Below are 22,569 nucleotides of genomic sequence, written 5' to 3'. Positions count from 1 at the left end.
CGCACTTTTGAACTGGACGATCGATATTTCAATTACATAAAATGACGATCGTCTAAAAGCTGCATGCATTTCACGTGGTAAGTGCATTACAGAATCTCGACTTCATCTGTTTTTTTTTTTCAAACCATGGACGAATGTGAATTGGAACGCAGCCCTGTATATTAACAGATGTACAATTGCTTATTGTTGTAGGATTTGCAAGCAGAATCCCATGTGCTTTTGTTGGCGCTGACGTCGCGACACATGGCAACGTCGCGCAGAGCACATGTCGCACTTCCTATGCTGCTTCGTACCTGACTGGAGTGAAAGTGGCAGGCAAGGTAAAGGACACTCGCCGGGCAGCAGTGTGGCGTGCGAACAGCTCGACGATGGTGTGGACGAGGGGGCCCAAGCCGCACGAGTACCTTCTGGTGCAGCAGGACGATCAGCTGTGCGAGGATGTGATCAGCCCTCTCAGCGATCTGTCCCACGTGCGACGTCTGGTAAGTCATCTACCACTAACCCACAAAATAGCGCTAGTTTTCTTGTTTCTCTAACAACACTGATTGTGCTCTAAAGTTCACCAGTTACCATGGTTACGACATTATGTCTTTGTAAGCGTGAGTCTTGTTCGTGCCGGCATTAGTCAGTTTTCACATTGGCATAGCATGGATTAAAATAAGCAGAGACCGGAAGTTTAAGCTTTATGAATCATTGAAATAGGCAGGCAAAAAGGCATCATAAATAGTTAAAATAGACAGGCAAAAGGCATTATAAATAGCTAAAATAGACATGCAAAAAGGCATCATAAATAGCTAAAATAGGCACGCAAAAAGGCATCATAAATAGCTAAAAATAGTCAGGCAAAAAAGGCATTATAAATAGCTAAAATAGACAGGCAAAAGGCATAATAAATAGCTAAAATAGACAGGCAAAAGGCATTATAAATAGCTAAAATAGACATGCAAAAGGGCATCATAAATAGCTAAAATAGGCACGCAAAAAGGCATCTTAAATAGCTAAATATATACAGGCAAAAAGGCATCATAAATAGCTAAAATAGTCAGGCAAAAAAGGTATTATAAATAGCTAAAATAGACAAGCAAAAAGGCATCATAAATAGCTAAAATAGGCAGGCAAAAAAGGCATCATAAATAGCTAAAATAGTCAGGCAAAAAAGGCAAAATAAATAGCTAAAATAGGCAAAAAGGCATCACAAATAGCTAAAATAGGCAGGCAAAAAGGCATCATATATGGCTAAAATAGGCAGGCAAAAAGGCATCATAAATAGCTAAAATAGACAGGCAAAAAGGCATCATAAATAGCTAAAATGGGCAGGCAAAAAGGGATCATAAATAGCTAAAATGAGCAGGCAAAAAGGGATCATAAATAGCTAAAATAGGCAGGCAGAAAGACATCATAAATAGCTAAAATAGGCAGACAAAAAAGGCATCATAAATAGCTAAAATAGTCAGGCAAAAAAGGCAAAATAAATAGCTAAAATAGGCACGCAAAACGGCATCATAAATAGCTAAAATAGGCAAAAAGGCATCACAAATAGCTAAAATAGGCAGCCAAAAAGGCATCATATATGGCTAAAATAGGCAGGCAAAAAGGCATCATAAATAGCTAAAATAGACAGGCAAAAAGGCATCATAAATAGCTAAAATGGGCAGGCAAAAAGGGATCATAAATAGCTAAAATGAGCAGGCAAAAAGGGATCATAAATAGCTAAAATAGGCAGGCAGAAAGGCATCATAAATAGCTAAAATAGGCAGACAAAAAGGCATCATATATAGCTAAAATAGGCAGGCGAAAAGGCATAAATAGCTAAAATAGGCAGGCAAAAAGGCATCATAAATAACTAAAATAGGCAGGCAAAAAGGCATTATAAATAACTAAAATAGGCAGGCAAAAAGGCATTATAAATAGCTAAAATACGCAATAAAAGGCAATTACAAAACCTTGCACTAGACCCACAATCTTGCATTTTCCACAAAGGGATTTCGGCAGCAAGAAAAGCTTTACATAAGTCGAATGCAAATTGAGATTTTCGACTCGATGTTGCAATTACTGTTGGAAGCAAAGAAATCTTCTTCCCAGTATCCTTGGAAAGTGCATTTTTGTGTTTGGTTGTACTGATATGTTGCGATATGAAATATTTAGCTAACTACAACAACGTCGCAATGAAAACTGAAAGAAAAATAACCGTTAAAAATAACGTTAGACCAGCACTCATTGTTGCCTTGTCAAATAAACACAAGCGATAATTAAAACGCTTACTGTTATACATTTTTGCACGGCAGCACTCATTGTTGCAAAGAGAATATGAACTGACTGAAAGACAATAATATACATTCGATGAAGTCACTTTCATTGTAGCGGTTATAGAAATAAATTAAAATATACCTGTAGGCAAATTTTAATAATAAATTAATAAATAATAGATAAATAATCAAATAAAGGCAAAAAAGCATTTATTTTGTAAATTAGGCATTTATATTAAAAAAGGCAGAAAAGGGCAACATAAACTGTGACGTTTCAATCACAAAGATATAATTCGTACAGATTTACTTTCAAAATGAAGATAGAAAGGCATTCTGCCAAAGTTCCGGTCTCTGAAAATAAGTATTGTGTGGGGGGTGAGCTCAAAAGAGATTTATTGCATTTCAGGCGCAGAAGTTACTTTTATATTGAAATCATGACAACATGAATAAAAATATGCATCGTAATATATTATATTCTAACTAGGAGCACGTGACGGCAACATACCTTTAATATTAAAACATTACGTTTATTGTATTTCCTTCATCAAGATTTTAATGCTTTGAAATCTGTCAGTAAAATGCAAGATTTGTGATGAACCTTATTTTTTTTACATAACCGATTTGTAAGGCCCACTGATGTTTAATGTACTGGTTATTATAAAGTAATCTTTAAGGAAGAATATATATTCTTAATGAAAGGGAAATCGATGTATGCATTTACTGTATCTTACCTTTCATGATTCTACTATCAGTATCTCAAAGATATTCTTTGTATACAAAGTTCAAATTGCCGAATTGCTGGAAGTTGAACGTTACCGTTGTGGCAACATTGGGTGATGTGGCCCTTCTCCTTTTCGCAACTAAAGTGACGCGTTTTGCAGAATGTACATAATATGTCAGTCATATTTGCAAGGGAAAATATAGCAATTTCCAGTTATGTAAAATAGTATCTCGTAAAAACTACGCTAGATTATGCTATCCCTTCCTCTCTTGCTTTTGGCCCTTAACTTAACCCACTCACTATAACGCTTCCATTTTCTTTCCTCACGTATGTCAGCCCTTGGCCATTCCAGTTTTTCTCCAGACCGCGGTGGTCTAGACATACAGATAAGCAAAATGTATGTATGTATTTATTCACATGTATATACCCTGTGGCAGTGGTAACTAATTACACTCAATAATGACAATAATAAACTTATTAATTAAAAATACAGTTAATAATAATACTAATAATTAATAATAATAATAATAATAATAATAATAATAATAATAATAATAATAATAATAATAATAACAATAGCAGGGAATATCCTAAATTAAATGAAACGATCACTTAAAATAACATTTGAAATAAATCTAATTTGTATCTTAAACCTAAGATCGAACTAAAACTCACGGGTATGATATGTTCATATCTGCACAAGTACCTTTCAACATTACACTCATTTCGCTGTCAACTCACTCACTGCACTGGAACTACGACACATTTCACTGATTCTATCCAGATTTCACTAACACTTCAAAAACATTTCACTGTTCAAATACTTTGCACTGCCACTATAAACTATAAAGCTTCACTGACAGGAACACGTTTCACTTACACTACACACTTCACTGACAACATAATTCTTCACTGATACAACACTTCAATAACAAAATATCATTTATACCCTTTAAATACTGTGTACAATTACCGTCTATTAGTAAAGTCCTTAAGCCTATTTTTAAATACATTTTTGGTTGTTGGTAAAGCCTTTAGTAAGTCTGTAGGTAAAGCATTCCAGTCCCTGATAGTACGATTGAGAAAAGAAAACTTTCCAGTGTCCGTCCTCTGTCTTCTTTCCCTAAATTTATATGAGTGGTCGTTCCTTGAAGAGTAATTTGGCGGCTGCAACCTATCTTTTATTTCTCTCCAGGCAGGCTCACCTCTGTATGTTTTGAACAGTGCGCATAATCGAATTCGCGTTCTCCTGTCCGTGAGTGTGTCCCATTTTAATGGTGAATTTTTCCGACAACACTTGAGAGCCCGTTTTTGAATCTTTTCCAGTGTCTTAATATGTTATAATCTGTAAGGATCCCAACATGCAGCACCATATTCCATTACTGGACGTACTAGTGATTTATATGCAGTCTCTTTGGATTTATCAGAACCTTTTCTTAGTACCCTCATCACAAAGTGTAACGCTCTCCATGCTTTTCCCGCTGTGTCTGTAACGTGTCCCCCCAGCCGAGATCGCTGCTAAATGTTATTCCGAGGTAAAATGAAACAAACTCACAGAAACTCGAATTTGAAAACTGTCTAAGCCAAATTTTTAAGAATATATCGATTGTAATTTTATTATTGCCCACTTTCGATTAAAACAGTTCGCCATTATTTTGCAATAACAAGCATATTCATTGTAAAAAAATGAAATCTTTTTAATATTTTTTTTTTACAACTTGTAAAGTTTTTCTGTGAATTTCATTAGGAAAATTACACTAAGGAGTCAATATTAAACATTTTGATACAGGGTATGTAGGGAATTTTTTTTTCCAAGAATAAAGTGAGTTCCTATTACATAATATGTAGCTATCTACCAATATATGGACATTACCGATTTTATTACGTAAAGAAGTAGAAGAAGAAATTAAATTTAGTGAAGCGAGTTAGTTCAAAAAGTCCTTTCAACTGCTCAACAATAAAATTACTGTTTTATTAAATACCTACATTCATTTGCTCATACCAATATAAATACGCTGTAACAAATGTAACTTTTCATGGCCTTCGGAAGTCCAGCTTAGAAATGTTCATAAAAAAGTATTCTTTCGCGATAAATAAAGTAGTTTCTGTCATTTTTGTAAATTTTACAGTTTGTAGAGGTTTTCTTTGAATTTAATTAGCAAAATTGCACTAACACGCAAACATTCTCATAGAGGCAGATAAAAAGTTATTTTTTTTTCTTTCACTATGTTAATAATGTCAAAACAAGTGCTTATAGAAATTTTGGCCTCTCGAGTTCAATTACGAGGGCCGTCCCTGAAGCCGTTTACAGAAAGAAAACACAATTTCATGAAAAATGTATTGGAACAGATACAGCAATTGTTGAGCTATTTCTCAACATATTCCCCACCGGAATTGAGACATTTGTCAGACCAAGGGATAACTTTTGTACCCCTGTGTCTGTAGAAGTCTGCCGCCTGGAATCGGAACCAGTGTGTAACAGCCGTCTGACCATCTCTGTTGAACCCATGGTGTGACAAATGTCTCAAATCCGGTGGGGAATATGTTGAAAAATAACTCAACAATTTGCTGTATTTGTTCCAATAAATCTTTCCATGAAATTGTGTTTTCTGTAAACGGCCTCAGGGGAACTTACTTTCCGGACAACTCTCGTAATTGCGCTCGAATGACCAAATTTTATGTAAGCACTTATTTTGACATTATTAACATGGTGGAAGAAAAAATATTTTATCTGTCCCTACGACAATGTTGGCTTGTAAGCATTCAATACTGAAAATTGTCATACATACATTACATGCAGGATTTTTTTTGAAGAAATAATGAGGGACAGATTTCTTTTTATTTATGAAGCTGAAAGATTGAATGGTTTGCATTAAATTTATATTACTACGATGAAAAGGAAAGTGCAAGTAATTTATAATAACTGTTGGCATTTAATGGATATTACGTTGACGAGAAACAGTTTTCTTTGTCTTTATTAACGGTACGTTTCAGAAGACAAATTAAGTTTTCAGTAGTTTGTCTATATCTATAGGCTTCTTGTCAGGTGTGAATGACTTGGTTCATATTTATGATGCATCTGAAAGCAGCAGTCTGGCGCAGGTCGGCGCAACCCAACAGTCCTTTCGGGTCACTCGTAGGACTGTTTGAGAGTCACGTGCAACCACACTGCCTGCCTGCTTGTGAGGGAAGGTAGCAGGCGGGCGAACGATACGAAGCGTAAGCCCGCTCACGGACGTAAACAGTCATGGGCAAGCTTGATAGACATTTTGCCTGTCTCTGATACCTACTATCATATCCTACCTCCCTCAAACCCATTTTTATATTATCCTCCTATCTACGTCCTAGTCTCTCCAAAGGTCTTTTTTCCCGCAGGTCTTCCAACTAACATTCTAATATTCATTTCTGGATTCACTCATACGTGCTACATGCCCTGCCCATCTCAAACGTCTGGATTTAATGTTCCTAAGCAAGATTAATCCAGTCTCTATCATCATATCCCACCTCCCTCAAATCCATTTTAATATTATCTTCCCATCTACGTCTCGGTCTCCCCAAAGGTCCTTTTCCCCTCCGGCCTCCCAACTAACACTCTATATGCATTCCTGGATTCGCCCATACGTGCTACATGTCCTGCCCATCTCAAACGTCTGGATTTAATGTTCCTAATTATGTCAGGTGAAGGATACAATGCGTGCAGCTCTGCATCGTGTAACTTTCTCCATTCTCCTGTAACTTCATCCCTCTTAGCCCCAAATATTTTCCTAAAAACCTTATTCTCAGAAACCCTCAATCTCTGTTCCTCTCTCAAAGTGAGAGTCCAAGTTTCACAACCATAAAGAACAACCGGTAATATAACTGTTTTATAAATTCTAACTTTCAGATTTTTGGACAGCAGACTAGATGACAAAAGCTTCTCAACCGAATAATAACAGGCATTTCCCATATTTATTCTGCGTTTAATTTCCTTCCGAGCATCATTTATATTTGTTACTGTTGCTCCAAGATATTTGAATTTTTCCACCTCTTCGAAGGATAAATCTCCAACTTTTATAGTTCCATTTCGTACAATATTCTGATCACGAGACATAATCATATACTTAGTCTTTTCGGGATTTACTTCCAACCCTATCTCTTTACTTGCTTCAAGTAGAATTTCCGCGTTTTCCCTAATCGTTTGAGGATTTTCTCCTAACATGGTAATATAACTGTTTTATAAATTCTAACTTTCAGTTTTTTTAACAACAGCCTAGATGACAAACGCTTCTCAACTGAATAAAAACAGGCATTTCCCATATTTATTCTGTGTTTAATTTCCTCTCGAATGTGGTTTATACTTGTTACTGTTGCTCCCAGATATTTCAATCGTAATGAATTACTGTCGACAGAAAAGATGATAATTTCACGATGGTGTTGGAAGAGAGTACAAAATACAGTTCATAATGGACACAGATCCAAGTTTTGTTCAGTTTACGAATGATGCAAACAAAGCGACCAGAGTTTCGTGATTGGCTGTCTGCCTCAGCCGTCACGAGATCATTCTGCGGTGAAACAAAATAATGTGGTAGTAAATCCACATTAATGCCACATAATCGTTCTTAGATTTGCATCTGTGATTAATTTACATTGTAACTTACAATATGCATTTTAATGATTCTGTTGATGTGGACAAAAAGTTTAATGACAAAACAAATACGCCTTTGCCATGGCAACAGTGAGTATGAGACTAGCTGACAGGGGGGCGGAGGGGGGGAAGTAATCAAATAGTAGACGCGGAGTGATACGAAACCCGCTTTCTTGTTCTGAGATTTTATGCTGTATTGTTATATTATCATTTATGCTTATCACGGAACACAACTTGTGTACCTAGCAGCTGCGAACTCATAAATGCTGTAATGCCGATGCACATTCGTGCGAAATTCTATGTTGTTGTTGTTATTATTATTATTATTATTATTATTATTATTATTATGAGACTTTTTTTATAGAGTTGAATAGGCAATATTACATTGTGACGTAAGTTACATGAATTTTATTTCTCTCTACGGTCAAGGCGCGTTGAATCTGGCTTATCTTCGCTAGCGATTCGTTTATTAAACTAATAGAAACGTTATTTTACCTTGTACAATGTAACAAATTGTAATATTAAGTCTGTATTTACAGCTCCATATTCTTATGTTACTATAACATTAATACGACTTCAATATCAGACCGACACATGGGGTCGATTTTTGAAACACGGACGAAATTATGGTTCCAAACCTCGGCCAGTCTCGACTTTTAAACCGCGATGGAGGTCTGAATCCTTGTGCAATTTCTAAAACGAAGTCGAGACGCGGCTTGAGAATAAACCATGCTTCGTGAGTTTTGTATATGACAACGCAGCTAAGAATCGATTTTTATTCCTAATAAACAGTTGATATTAGAAAGAAATGAACATCGGGATTAATATTTGTATTGAATTGCACTAGGCTACATTCTTTTGTTCTCGCTGTAAGTAATAGGCCTACAAGGGAATCCGTGGCCCATTTCTTTTAAGTCTTATCCCGATATTTTGAGGGAAACCAAAGGTCATTTTCCCCATATTACTACATATGCTAGTGATTTTGAAGATGTCAGGTTGAAATTTCTTTCGCTAACTTTGTTTCGAATTTCAGTACTGATAAATACAACTGACAATTACTTTCAACTGTTATGTTGACAGCATCGTTTACTTTTAAAAAATCTGCGAAAACTCATGGAATGAAAGTTTAGCGAGTGTTATTTGAAATTTCAACATAATAGGCCTACATTTTAAAATTGTATTCGGTTTTTAGAATTCGTACTAATCATGTCATGTGGTCAAAAAAAATTTTAATTTTTAGGTTAGGTCTCATGAATTGTAAACTGTTTAGTCAAACCAATGAATTTCATGTTGCCAGGCGAAATTAATTTTAATATTAGATCAATTATAAATAAATGGATGGATGGACGGACATTGGTTGGTTGGATGAACAATAAAGGAATAAATAAGCAAATTAAATTTGAATTTCTTGGATTTTATTACAGTCTATGAGCACAAATATGTGCAAACGAATAAGTTAATATTGGGATATATTATAATCATAATTATGAATCAAACAAGTAGAAGACACAAAAGACAATAAAATCGTAACAAAAATGAATGAATGAATAAATAAATAAACAAGTAAATAAATAAATAAATAAATAAATAAATAAATAAATAAATAAATAAGCAAACAAACAAAGAAGTGAATGAATAATAAATGAATGAATGAATAAATGAACAAAAATAAATAAACAAAGAAGTGAATAAATAAATAAACAAACAAAGAAGTGAATGAATAATAAATGAATGAATGAATGAATAAATAAATAAATAACAAAGAAGTGAATAAATAAATAAATAAACAAACAAAGAAGTGAATGAATAATAAATGAATGAATGAATGAATAAATAAATAAATAAATAAATAAACAAAGAAGTGAATAAATAAATAAAGAAGTAAACAAACAAAGAAGTGAATGAATAATAAATGAATGAATAAATAAATGAATAAATAAATAAATAAATAAATAAATAAATAAATAAAGAAGCAAACAAACAAAGAAGTGAATGAATAATAAATGAATGAATGAATAAATAAAAAATAAATAAACAAAGAAGTGAATAAATAAATAAGTAAATAAACAAAGAAGTGAATGAATAATAAATGAATAAATAAATAAATAAATAAATAAATAAATAAAGTAGCAAACAAACAAGAAGTGAATTAATAATAAATGAATGAGTGAATAAATAAAAAAATAAATAAATAAATAAATAAGCAAACAAACAAAGACGTGAATGAATAATAAATGAATGAATGAATAAATAAAAAAATAAATAAACAAAGAAGTGAATAAATAAATAAATAAATAAATAAATATTTTTCTGAATAGCATAGTAATTTTACCTGCTTTAGTGATATCTGGTAACAGTTGGCGACATTGAAGAGACGACCATATTAGCTTTTCAAGAACTACTCTAACATTACGTGAACGCCACTAAAGTATGGAAGGCTCCCTTGCTAGTCCCAAAGTTTCTCCTGATGCCACAGAGTTTTCCGTTCAGTTGTGACAGATTTATAACTGGAGTTTAATGTAAATACTGCTGCGACACCCCACTACGCCATATGGCGTGGTTGTGTAGACCAGATCTCTTGTGCGTAGATAGTGGTAGGCCTACCTATTACAGAATGAAGTGAGTGCAATCGTTCAGGTTATTAATGTAGTACTATGGGTTAGAACTGATGTTCCCAGTGAGTCTGTTTGATTTCTTTGCCATTGTTCGCAAATGCGCTAGCCTACTGACCCGCAAGGAATTCGTCGGGCATCATTACTTCTGATTGTTATTACATTAAAAATAAAAGTACTTATAAAGTATAAATAATTAATTCGATAAATGTGCTGCCTGTTTTTCAGAAAATAGCTTCTCAAATCTGGACTTCGTATTCGATACACACACTTATATAATTTTCAAGTTGGAAATTTGTTTTTGCTTTGAAGTTTGGGAACCACAGCTAGGCTATACCGAAGTATTCAAGGCGGAAAGGAAGAGAAAGTTCTTCACTCCTTTTTTTCTTGGATTTATTAATTATTTCACAAGTTATAGCAATGACTTGATATATTTTTATTCTTTCTTAAAATAGACCTAAAACACGACAATACCTTCTATGAAATAGTTCATAAAAGTGATCTGTGTTATTGACAAATGAAAATTTGTTATGGCAACGCATAACAATATGGCGACGAATAATATTGTGTTTGTCGAATAAGTTTGGAACAATTGTAACAATGTATAAATACCTGATACATTTTGTCCAATGCATCTCGTTAATTAATATGTTTATTTGGATGCAGTATTCCATATCGCTAATAAATGCGAAAAAATGTATTTTTTCGGAAAAATACATTTGAAATAAATAAGCTGGAACTTAACGGGTTGGTGTAGGTTCAGTTGAACATGAGAGCGGAGTATTTGTTAGGAGCGGGTAAGGAAATAAAACGGTGTAACATACATACCTTATGACAGCTGTTAACAATTTCGATTGCGGGCTATGCAGTAAAGGAAAGTTACGTCAAGAAACTCGTATTTCTTCTGTCTGTGATATCTTGGTCGCACTGTAGGACGATAATAGTCCCTACTCATGTCGTATGTTGTAGCATGACTCCTCAGTCTTCATTCAGTAAGGAATGCCGTCGATTTCAAAGAAAGCTGTCTTCTAATTTTTCTGGTTAAGTTGTGTTAGAGCCTTCGTAATTTTGTCATCAGTCTGGGAGAAATCGCGGGATCTGATATCTTCAATTCAGCCAGTAAAATCAAGTTCTACATTGCTGTAGGAAGCTTTTAAGGTGGGCAGGATAGTAAAATTGTTCTATGTGAAACATTTCATAGAGTATTTTGGAAGGCCATTGATTTAATTCCCAATATGCTCAGTCAATTTAAGAGAGCAGTGTATTATGATAATAAATATTGAAGTAATTTTTGTTTTGTCCTTTAAATGTGCAGAAATTTGATCTAAATAAATATAATTTTTCGTTCTGCAAATAAATTTTAAAAAGTCACATTTGTTCGCATCAAATTTCTGCACATTTAAAGGACAAAACTAAGATTATTTCAATCATTCATTATCATAATACACTGCTCCCTTGAATTGACTGAACATATTGGGAATTAAATCAATGGCTTTCCCAAAGTACGCTATGAAATGTTTCACATAAAACAATTTTTTTCTCGAAAAGGAAGCAAAAACAAGCAAAATTGTATTAAAATCTTTTGTTTAAAATATCTCAAAGAATAACCCCTTGAAGTTAATGACATTACTTACGGTTTATCTTGTATCATAAACAACCAGACGTGTGCATTATAAGTAGGCTATATTTTATTAATTGCTTTATTTATTTATTTATTTATTTATTTATTTATTTATTTATTTATTTATTTTTATTTTTATTTTAGTGAAAACATTTTTGTTCACCTTAGGCTAAAAGCTTTCCACAGCAATTTGGGGCCGTATACTTGCCGGGATTTGAACCTGTGGCATGAGAAACTGTTTCAAGAGAGATCCTGTTGGTTACGGGAATCACGTGACATGTTTACAGACGACTTCTACATTTGTTTGTTTATGTCAATGCGAGTTGGAACTTTCGTCGGAGATTTGTTCCCACCACGCCTGCGCAAATTAACACAGCCCGATCACTTGAATTCAATGTCGTTAGAGAGTTTTCGCTGATTAATGTGGGATCGCAGGAAGACCACCGTTAGCATCCGCGCTGAGATTTTGACAGAGCGAGGTAAACATTACGTAAGACGACGCTGTGCAGTGAATGAAAACTGCAAGCGAAGCGAACTGAAATAGAATTTACGTGTTTGTTGTGCTCATGTTGCTGGCAACTGAAAAAGACAAAAGACTGCTTGCTGCTATCGTGTAACTTCAAGCAGGCGTAGGATCTATGCCGCAGTGATTTGCCATGGAAACTGATGTGGAATTTACATAATTTTTTCTGTATGGACGGACTACAAATAAATGAAAATGTTAGATGCTCGCGGGGAAATGTCTGTTTACAAGTCGCGGGAATTTGAAGAGATGAAAGTTGTTGTTCTGACGACGAAAAGACGAGGAAGGAGAAAGATGAAAGAAGCAAAAGGGGTGAACCTTCGATATCCTCCCGCACCACACACGGGAGAAAAATCGTATTTAAATAATTGAACATAACCTAAAAATTGTAACACACTACTCTAGAGGCACGCTGTAATCACTGCGAAAATTATAATTAAACAGGGTGATTCATGAGGAATGGTAAAAAATTTAGGATGTGAATTCTGAAGTCATTCTGAGTCATAAAGTTCATATGAATATAGGTCGTCTTCGAACGGTTACGGAGATATGGCTCTTTGATTTCACAAAAACTTCTGAGATTTCATTTTACTAACTCGCATTTAGAGACAGATAACGGACAAATTTAAAGTTTATATTCACGTATGCATACATACCTAATATTCTAGACGTCGGGGTCGATGTTTTCGCACATTTTCAAAGGTGCCTCCTTCTGCTTCAATGCACTGTTGCGCTCGGACGTGAATCGCGCTCATCGCTCGGGAGAGTTGCACGTGGCTGTTCTTATGTCGCATCCAAAATACGGTCGATTAGCGCTTCTCTCGTTTCCCCGTTCCTTTCCTATACCAAGTCTTTCATCCAACCCCATAGACAGTAAATAGTCTTCGATATGGTACCCTTCTGTTCGGAAAGCGTCGTTCATATTCAGCGACGGCACGCAAGGAAGTTCCATCGCATAAACCATAAACATGCACAATATTGGCGTATTCTGTGGTCGAAAATTTATAAGGCATCTTGAAAAACACAACTTAACACTTCCGATAACTGTACCTGTATAACTACTATGCTGTAGGTAGGTGACTGAACTTCTGTGAGTCGATAAGTGATAGCGTATTTATTGTGACATTTGTAATGCCCCACCACCCGGTTTGTTTCTCTTCTCTTGTCTACATCGCTCACAATGCAGATTCCAATGTTACGTCATTCATCGGTGACCTTGTCTCACGTCAGCAGCATATGGTAACGTCTGATTCACATTGGAGCGTTCGAAAACGGACCTATGTTCATATGAACTTTTTCTCTCAAAATGGCATAAGATATCGTATCCTAAGCTTTTGACCTTTCCTCGTAAATCACCCTGTATAAGGTTGTTCGAAAGTAAGTTCTCACTTTGAAACAGCTGTATCTTCTGTAGATATCAGCAGTTTGGTTTAATATAGGTACCATTACTGTTTAGAAGGTTTGGGGTTTTTAATCAATGCGTGTTTCGTTGCTATGGTAACTGTGTCACGCTTGTATAAGCAATAATAATTGTTGTTCAGAATGCAGACGGCAGTTGTAGGAGGGTAATTTTAATAATTTTTACAATGGTTTTACCTTCACGAGTTCGAATTGGCCTCTTTCAGTGCTATTACGAATGCAATAAACAATATGCATATGCATTGAGAAGATATCGAACGTTACATGGATTGAGAAATGGTCCCTGCTCTGTAAAATCATTTCGTAAGTTGATGAACAAATTTGAGGAAACTGGTTCAGTTAGCGATAGAAAGCGATCGGGTAGACCAAAATTAGTAGCAAACGAGGTGAGTGCAGCTCTAGTTTTACGAGAAGTCCAGGAAGTTATTGGAAATTCAGACTATAATGTTTGTAGTGCTAAAAAAGTTGCAAAGGTCTGGACATGAGTTATTCAACAATATGGCGAATTCTGAGAAGATAGCTTCGGTTCTATCCCTATAAAATGAAAATGCGTTTTGAACTCTAAGATCAAGACAGGCTTTGTAAAAACACTATTGCACAACACATTTGGTGATCGTGTAATTAGTAGGCATTTTCCGAACAGTTGGCCTTCTAAGTCACCAGACATAAATCCAGCTGACTACTGGTTATGGGGTCATCAAGAGCATTGTTGCACATGAACTGTACAACACCATTGATAAATTCAAGGACGCCTACTAATGCCATTTATAGCATATTATAATAATAATAATAATAATTATATATATATATATATATATATATATATAGATCGAAATGATAGCCGTCCATATCTTGGATTCTAAATATAAGCATCCTAATTAATTAAAATGAACAAAAAAGAAAATGTAAAGTCATGTTAATAAAATACATAATGAAGTTAAAAAAATAATATTCTGCTACAAGATGTGGTAGCTATGAAAACGATAAAAATTTATTGAAAATAAATAATATACATTAAATATTATAAAGATAAATAGAGATGGTGATTGATGATGTTCAATGAAGATCTTAAAATGGTTGATGCAATTGCCTGAAGAGTCTTATCAGGAACCTTTAATTTTCTGAGGATCTCCAATGTAAATTTGGGAATTGTTCCTCGCGGAAAAAACAAAAGTCCAATGACATTCCAATCTTGAATATTATATTTATGACTGAGATCATCACAGCATGGAATAATAATAATAATAATAATAATAATAATAATAATAATAATAATAATAATGATAATAATATTTTATTGCCAGAACAAAGATACATATTTCTTTTTTATATAAAACACTGTAGCACCCCCATAAAGAATTTCTTATTGAACAACACGGTGGTGGGGTCATATTTATTTATTTTTTTTTTCGTATTTTAATAAAATCCCATTTCCTTACGGACAAATTGGTATTTTTATTTTTGTGGAATATAAAAATTTGACAAACGTATTACCACTTCAGAATGGGAACTTACTTTTGAATAGCCTTATACTTAATAGGTAACAGTTCTGTATAGTACACACACTAGATAATAATCAGCAAAGCAACATCTTTAGCACTACTTGTGGTTGTGGGCAATCCCAAACCCCGACCTGCACCCCTCTGAGCTCGAGTCTTTATATACTCGGTCAGTCATGGCCTACTGTTATATATTAAAACAATTAGCGATAGTATCTCATAATAACAACCCTATAAAATATCAGATGAAACTATGAAGAAATTAAATAATTAAAATACGATCATTTGGTCCAGGGAGCATACAGTTCGGTGCAAGGATAATTCTTTAACACGTTTCATGTTTCTTAATTAGTCTGGAACACATTCTTTAGCAAATTACCCCAAACTAATGTCAATATAGCATGTTTTTTTTTTGTGTTGGTTCCATTGTGCATCATTGTTCACGTAAATGAAAACAAATGAAAATTAACGTGGCGTGTAAACATTATAAAAATAGAGCAAATAATTAATATGCAATTAAATAGTAATAATACGTACAATATATACTAATAAGTCGGCCTTGGTAGCGTAGTCAGTATAGCGTTGACCTTCTGTGCTCGAGGTTGCGGGTTCGATCCCGGCCCAGGTCGATAGCATTTAAGTGTGTTTAAATGCGACAGGATTATGTCAGTAGATTTATTGGCATGTAAAAGAACTCCCTCGGGACAAAATTCCGGCACACCGGCGACGCTGATATAACCTCGGCAGTTGCGAGCGTCGTTAAATAAACCGTAATATTCATACTAACAAATTAATAGTTAATATGTGCTGAGTGTGTAAGTTATTTGATTTCTCACTTTCATTTAATTATGAAATAACGCAACGCAAATCAGACATCAGTCCCGAGTGTGCTGTGAGGGGATAATGAAGTTTCAATAAAAAAGATGGAAAAGATAGTGAAATGAGAGAATTGGAGGAACAAGAAGAAGAAAATGGATCATTACTAATTTATAATGCTAATATTCTTATAATGAATCAGAAAATGAGAAAAACAGAGATTTTTTTTATTTATATTTATTTATTTACTAGCCGTACCCGTGCGCTCCGCTGCACCCGTTAGAAATAAATATAAAGTAATTACATAATTAAAATAGGACATTTGGTCCAGGGAACGTTCGTGTTTGATAGAAGAATAAATCGTCTATTATGTTACTTAATTTAAATTGTATTTAAATAATTAAAATGCGATCATTTTGATTCAAAGACCTCTCATTTGGTCATAAAAATTATTTTAGGAAATACAGGAAACGAATGTAGAATAGCCTATCAAGTTTTCTGTGCATAAGAAGTTATTTTAATCTTACTTGTCCTCGATTCACTCGGAAGTTACTGAAATAACATTATAGCAATATGTCCATCTAGAGAAATTACACTTTCCAATGGTGAATTAATAATTAATTATACAAATCGGTTAATTTAGCTTCCGATATTACTTCATACAAACACAGAAACATTCTCTGTAGGCTATCTTTCATAGCTTTCGATTGTTGTTGTCCAAGGCCCCTTATAGACGTAGTCATTTGTTTTTTATTTCATTACCCCTCCTTAGATGGCGTTGTTATCGTAATTTTGAAACTCATTTATCTCATTAACAGACATCGGATTCTAGGGCAAATGCCTATTTTGTTTCTTTAGGAGAAAAGTAAAATTAATTATTAATATTTGTGTTTTATTGAAATTGAAAGGTATTCAAAGACTTTTATAGTGCCCTAAAATGCCCTAAAACGGTTATTAGAGCCTAATTTGTTAATATTCGCCTAAAAATGCCTAACTCACTGTAAAGTTTCGCATTTTACTCTTACTTTTTATAATTTATACATGCATTCACTGCGAAATTTAAGGCATTTAAAAAGTGGAAAGTTTGCTTCACACCGGCCATGAAACCATTGATAAAGGAAACAAAATGTTTTGAATCTTACGACACTCGCAATAGATTTCACCGAATTTAACATGTTTGGAGGCATAAATGCCGACAAAGAACCAAACTTAGTTTTGAAGCAGGCAACAATCACAACATGTGCTGCTACCGATTCAGAGATATACTATACTATAAAAATGACTGTTTTCGGTCAGAAACCTGTACTGCCCTTTAGAGTGTCATAAAATCACAATTTTTGGAGAAAGAGTGTTTTTGAAATATTTATGAAAAGTCGTAAAACTGCGAATTAGTAGGGTAAACCGTTACAAAATATTTAAAAGAATGGCCCTCCTAGTGTTAACACTACCAGGAAATGCAACAATAAGTGGAACTTTGTATTTTTGTCCAATTGAATCTCAATAACAACGGTTCATTTGAATGCTCGTTAACAGTTGCTCTTTCCCTCACCTTATTTGTGTTGAGAAGTTTTGAGCGGTAGGACGTTTTCCTGTGAAGTTTAACGCGATAATGCCGAGAAATATAAGTGCAAAATCTACATTGATCCGGCAATGGCTAACAGAATATTCAGAATTCACTTATGATGGAAAAATAATATTCTGCAAGATTTGTAACAAACAGGTATGTAACAATAGTTGAAATATATAAATTCTATTAATTTTAATGAGTAGGCCTATAATATTTATACATTGACTGACCTATCCTGAGGTATAATTCTTTTTAAGACCACTACACTTTAACCTTTTAAATTCCGATAGTTAAAGTATTTGCAGGTCTTGATTGTTCGAACCCACAAACTTTGTGATAGAAATACGGCAATACAACAATTAGGATTTTATTTTAATTCAGTTTACTTTACATTTTTCGATTTCGCAAGAAAAGAAGTGCCACCTAAAGCAGCATGTGCAAGGAGCGGCTCATAAGGCTAAAGCTCAGCAGAAAAATCAACTGCAACAAACTTTACTAACACAGCCTACTTCATCCAATCTCAGCAGCAATTTCTATGCTGATTTAACCAGAGCGTTTGTAGCTGCTAACATTCCCTGGAATGCAATTGAAAATCCGGTTTTAAGACAGTTTTTACAAAAATACTGCAAACAAAATATCCCATCTGAGTCGACCCTAAGAAAAAATTACTTAGACAGAATATACAATGAAACTTTAGCTTCCATTCGGGAGGATATAGGTGATTATTACATATGGGTCTCTGTGGATGAAACCTCAGATCCTATGAATAGGTATATAGCAAATATGGTAGTAGGAAAACTTAGTCCTGATGGACCTTCGATTCCACACCTCGATGTGTTAAGGAACTTTCGAAAGTGAATAGCCAAGCCATTGCTTATTTTGTAAATAAAGGCCTACAGTCTTTATACTCAGGTAATATAGACGATTCTAAAGTTCTGTTGTTTTGTACTGATGCTGCCTCATACATGGTTGCTGCACCTCCACTTCTTAAACATATTATCCTAACCTCACGCATGTAACCTGTCTAGCACATGGCCTTCACAGGGTTTCTGAAACAATCCGGAATGAATTTCCTCTTGTCAATTCGTTTATTTCTAACACAAAAAAATGTTTTTGTAAAGCCCCATCCAGGATTTCAATATTCAGAGAGAACTTTCCAGATATCCCACTCCCACCTCAGCCGGTTGTTACACGATGGGGAACCTGGATTCAGTCAGTAGTGTATTATTCTAAGTATTTTAAAGAAGTGGTCACAGTTATTGATAAATTACCTGAAACTGATAGTGCAGCGTGTGTGAAAGCAGTGAAAGATTGTCTGAATGACTCACGAGTGAAAAACGATATTGCCTACATAACATCAAACTTTTCTTTCATACTTGCAAGCATTGAACAATTAGAGCGTGAAAAACAATCTCTTTGTAGCCAAATAGCAATAGTAAAGGAAGCTCAAGTGAACATACATTCTGCTTTGGGCGAAACTGGGAAAAAAGTTAAAAATAAGTGGGACAACGTATTAAATAAGAATGTAGGATTTTCATTGTTGGAAAGAGTGATATCGGAGGAAAGTGTAAATGTTCCAGTAAGTATTGATGTTTCTATTGTACCTAATTTAAAATTTGCGCCTCTCACATCAGTTTCGGTTGAAAGAAGTTTTTCTGCTTTCAAAATGATTCTCGGTGACAAAAGGCAAAGGTTAACTGTGGTGAATTTAGAAAAAATTCTGGTGGTGTACTGTGCAGATAATTATAATAAAGTCTGAGCATGGAACTGAATTTCAATAACTTAAAATGAGTAATCTTGATATCTTTAATCATTATTTCATTAGTTTCAATATATTAAATTTGTGCAGCTCTGTTTATAAATATAATGTAGTATTCTTTTTAATGTTTAAACGTACTTTTTTGTGCGTATTTTAGTGTATAACTAAAAATTTCAGTGAAAGAAATAAGGATGATACCTTGATGTGCCTAAAATGCCTATTTTCATTAAAATAGAGCCTAATTTTACAAATTTTGAGCTTATTTTAGGCGCCTGAAACTGCAATTTTTAGTGCCTAAAAATCCGATGTCTACTCATTAAATATCAGTCCTATCAAAATTTTGCATAGAATAAAACTTGTCGGAACGTATTTTTAAAAAAGAAACTTTTGTTATGTAATATTTTTATGAAAATTAATAATAAGGGAGATATTTCGATTTATTTAATTCAAGCCCCCTTATAACCACCCTTTTAAATAAAATATTTTGAATGCCATATAGTTTAAATTCTAAGTTACAACGAACTTAATTTATATTCCAATTTTCATATAAATCGGTTCAGCCATTATCGCGTCAAAAGGTAACAAACATCCAGACAGACAGACAGACAGACAGACATACAAACAAAAATTTCAAAAAATCGATTTTCGGTTTCAGGGCGGTTAATTATATGTGTTAGGACCAATTATTTTTGGAAAATCGAAAATTACCAGAAAAATTTCGGCTACAGATTTATTATTAGTATAGATTTAATAATGAAAAGTTACAATATAAAACGTTACATAAAAGTAACCCGAAACATCGAAGCAGTGTTGCCAATTCAGCGGTTTTCCCGCTAAATCTAGCTTTTTTGGATAACAGTCTCGCGGGTAAAATTATATTATCCCGCTTAGCGGGTATGCTAGCGGTTTTTAATCCTTAAAGTTTCTGAAATGAAATTCATATTAGCATTATAAGCGGCTTTCATAATTATATTTAATTCATTCAGTTTGTGTTTTGTGAAATAATGGTTGTGTTAATGTAGTGATAATTCCATATTATATATGTTACCGTTAAAACCCGAAATCCGTCAAAACCAGTTTCAACTAGTAAAAACTAGTTTAAGCAAATAAAGATAGATAGAGAGTGAGTTTTCGTATGATCTAGAATCAATGTCAGGTTAGGTTTGGTTTGTTTAGGTTTTTGTTTGGTAACCCCCCCCCCCAAAAAAAACCCTATACAAACCAAACCTAACCTGTCATTGATTCTAGATCTTACGAAAATTCGCTTTCTATCTGTATTTTCCAACTAGTTTTTATTAGTTGAAACTGGTTTTGTCGGATTTTGGGTTTTAGCGGTAACATATATAGGGCAATAAGAATTTAAATATGTTGTGTCTGTGATAAAAGTGTTCAAAATTGCTTTATAGCGCCACATTGGGCATGACAAAAATGTGCAATATTCGTTACATTGGCGGGTGGATGCTCTGTCTTGACCATTATTATTATTATTATTATTATTATTATTATTATTATTATTATTATTATTTTTATTATTTTATTATTATTTTTATTATTTATAAATGATATAAGTAAAAGAATAAGTTCTAGCTGCCTTTTATTTGCGGATGATCTCAAAATCTTTCGTAAAATTAATAGTTCGGCTGATTGTCAAATTCTTCAAAATGACATTAATTCAATTTTACAATGGTCTGTTGAAAATGGAATGAAAATTAATCAATCCAAAACTTTTGTTATTTCCTTCTCACGGAAAACTACTTCCCAAAAATTTAACTATTCTCTTAGTAATGTCGTAATTACTAAGAAAGATTGTATTAGAGATCTTGGTGTCTTACTTGATTCAAAATTATATTTTCATGATCATGTGCAATATATTTATACCCATTCATTAAGAATGCTTGGTTTAATTAGGTCTATAACTTATTCTTTTTCTACTCCTATGTGTTTATTAATTTTATACTATACATTGGTTAGATCCAAGCTTGAATATGCATCTGTTGTATGGAACTCTATTACTTCCACTGACTCGGCTAAATTGGAGAATATCCAAAGAAAATTTATTTCCTTGTGTTCTTATAGATTTTTGCCAAATTCCGATTATAACTATGAGACTAATTGAAAATATGTCAATTGCGGTAGTTTGTTTACCAGACGTCAGGATCTTGATTATTTATTTTTTTGCAAAGTCATTAAGGGTGATATTGATTGTGAATCTTTCCTAAGCAATATCAGTCTTCGTATTCCTGCTAAGGGTTTAAGATTTCATAAAATGTTTTATAATAGGAATTCTAAATCTCTTTCTCCGGTCTGCAGATGTATTAAATATGCTAATTTGCATGGATTGAACTTGGATCCATTTAATGTGTAGTATATCTTTTGAGTTTTATGTCATTTTTATTAATTTATGCCATTGTCAATATATGTATTATACTATTCTTGCCAATTCAATCTTTACAATATTACTTATATTATTCCAGTCTTCATTTATTTGATTTCATTAATACATTTGTAATTCACTCTATTCAATTGCCATTATTTTTAATTATCTCACTGAACTAATTTTAATAATTATTATTTGTGCTATTTATTTTGTTGCATTTGGTCAATTGATTAATGTAGACTATTATATTGATTGTATTTCATCTCACTGCCATTTCTATCATTCATTCTCATCATCATTTGTTGTTTTGTTTGTATCTTGTGCTAAACTGTAATTGGCCTTGTGCTGTTGTTTCGCACATTAATATTATAAATAAATAAATAAATTATTATTATTATTATTATTATTATTATTATTATTATTTTTATTATTATTATTATAATTATTATTTTTATTTTTATTATTTTTATTTTTATTATTATTATTTTTATTTTATTATTATTATTATTATTATTGTTATTATTATTATTATTATTATTATTTTTATTATTTTTATTAGTATTATTATTATTATTGTTATTATTATTATTATTATTATTATTATTATTTTTATTATTTTTATTAGTATTATTATTATTATTGTTATTATTATTTTATTATTATTATTATTATTTTTATTTTTATTATTATCATTATTATTATTATTATTATTATTATTATTATTATTATTATTATTATTGAACAATAAATATACATTAAAATCTAGAGATATTTGTTAGAAAATC

General features: G+C 33.1%; 1 protein-coding gene across 1 annotated transcript in view; it reads left to right on the top strand.

Annotated features, from left to right (window-relative positions):
* Positions 1–208: 208 nt before the first annotated feature.
* ome (dipeptidyl peptidase 4 omega) overlaps positions 209–22,569 on the top strand; it is a 349,535-nt gene continuing 327,174 nt past the window's right edge. Inside the window, exon 1 of the mRNA XM_069842324.1 lies at positions 209–482. Within this exon, the coding sequence (XP_069698425.1) occupies positions 369–482 (114 nt within the window). The 5' untranslated portion in view covers positions 209–368. The remainder of the gene's footprint in view (positions 483–22,569) is intronic.

This window comes from Periplaneta americana, chromosome 12, assembly GCF_040183065.1.
Source record: "Periplaneta americana isolate PAMFEO1 chromosome 12, P.americana_PAMFEO1_priV1, whole genome shotgun sequence".
Lineage (NCBI taxonomy): Eukaryota > Metazoa > Arthropoda > Insecta > Blattodea > Blattidae > Periplaneta > Periplaneta americana.
This window is presented reverse-complemented; position numbering and strand designations above follow the sequence as displayed.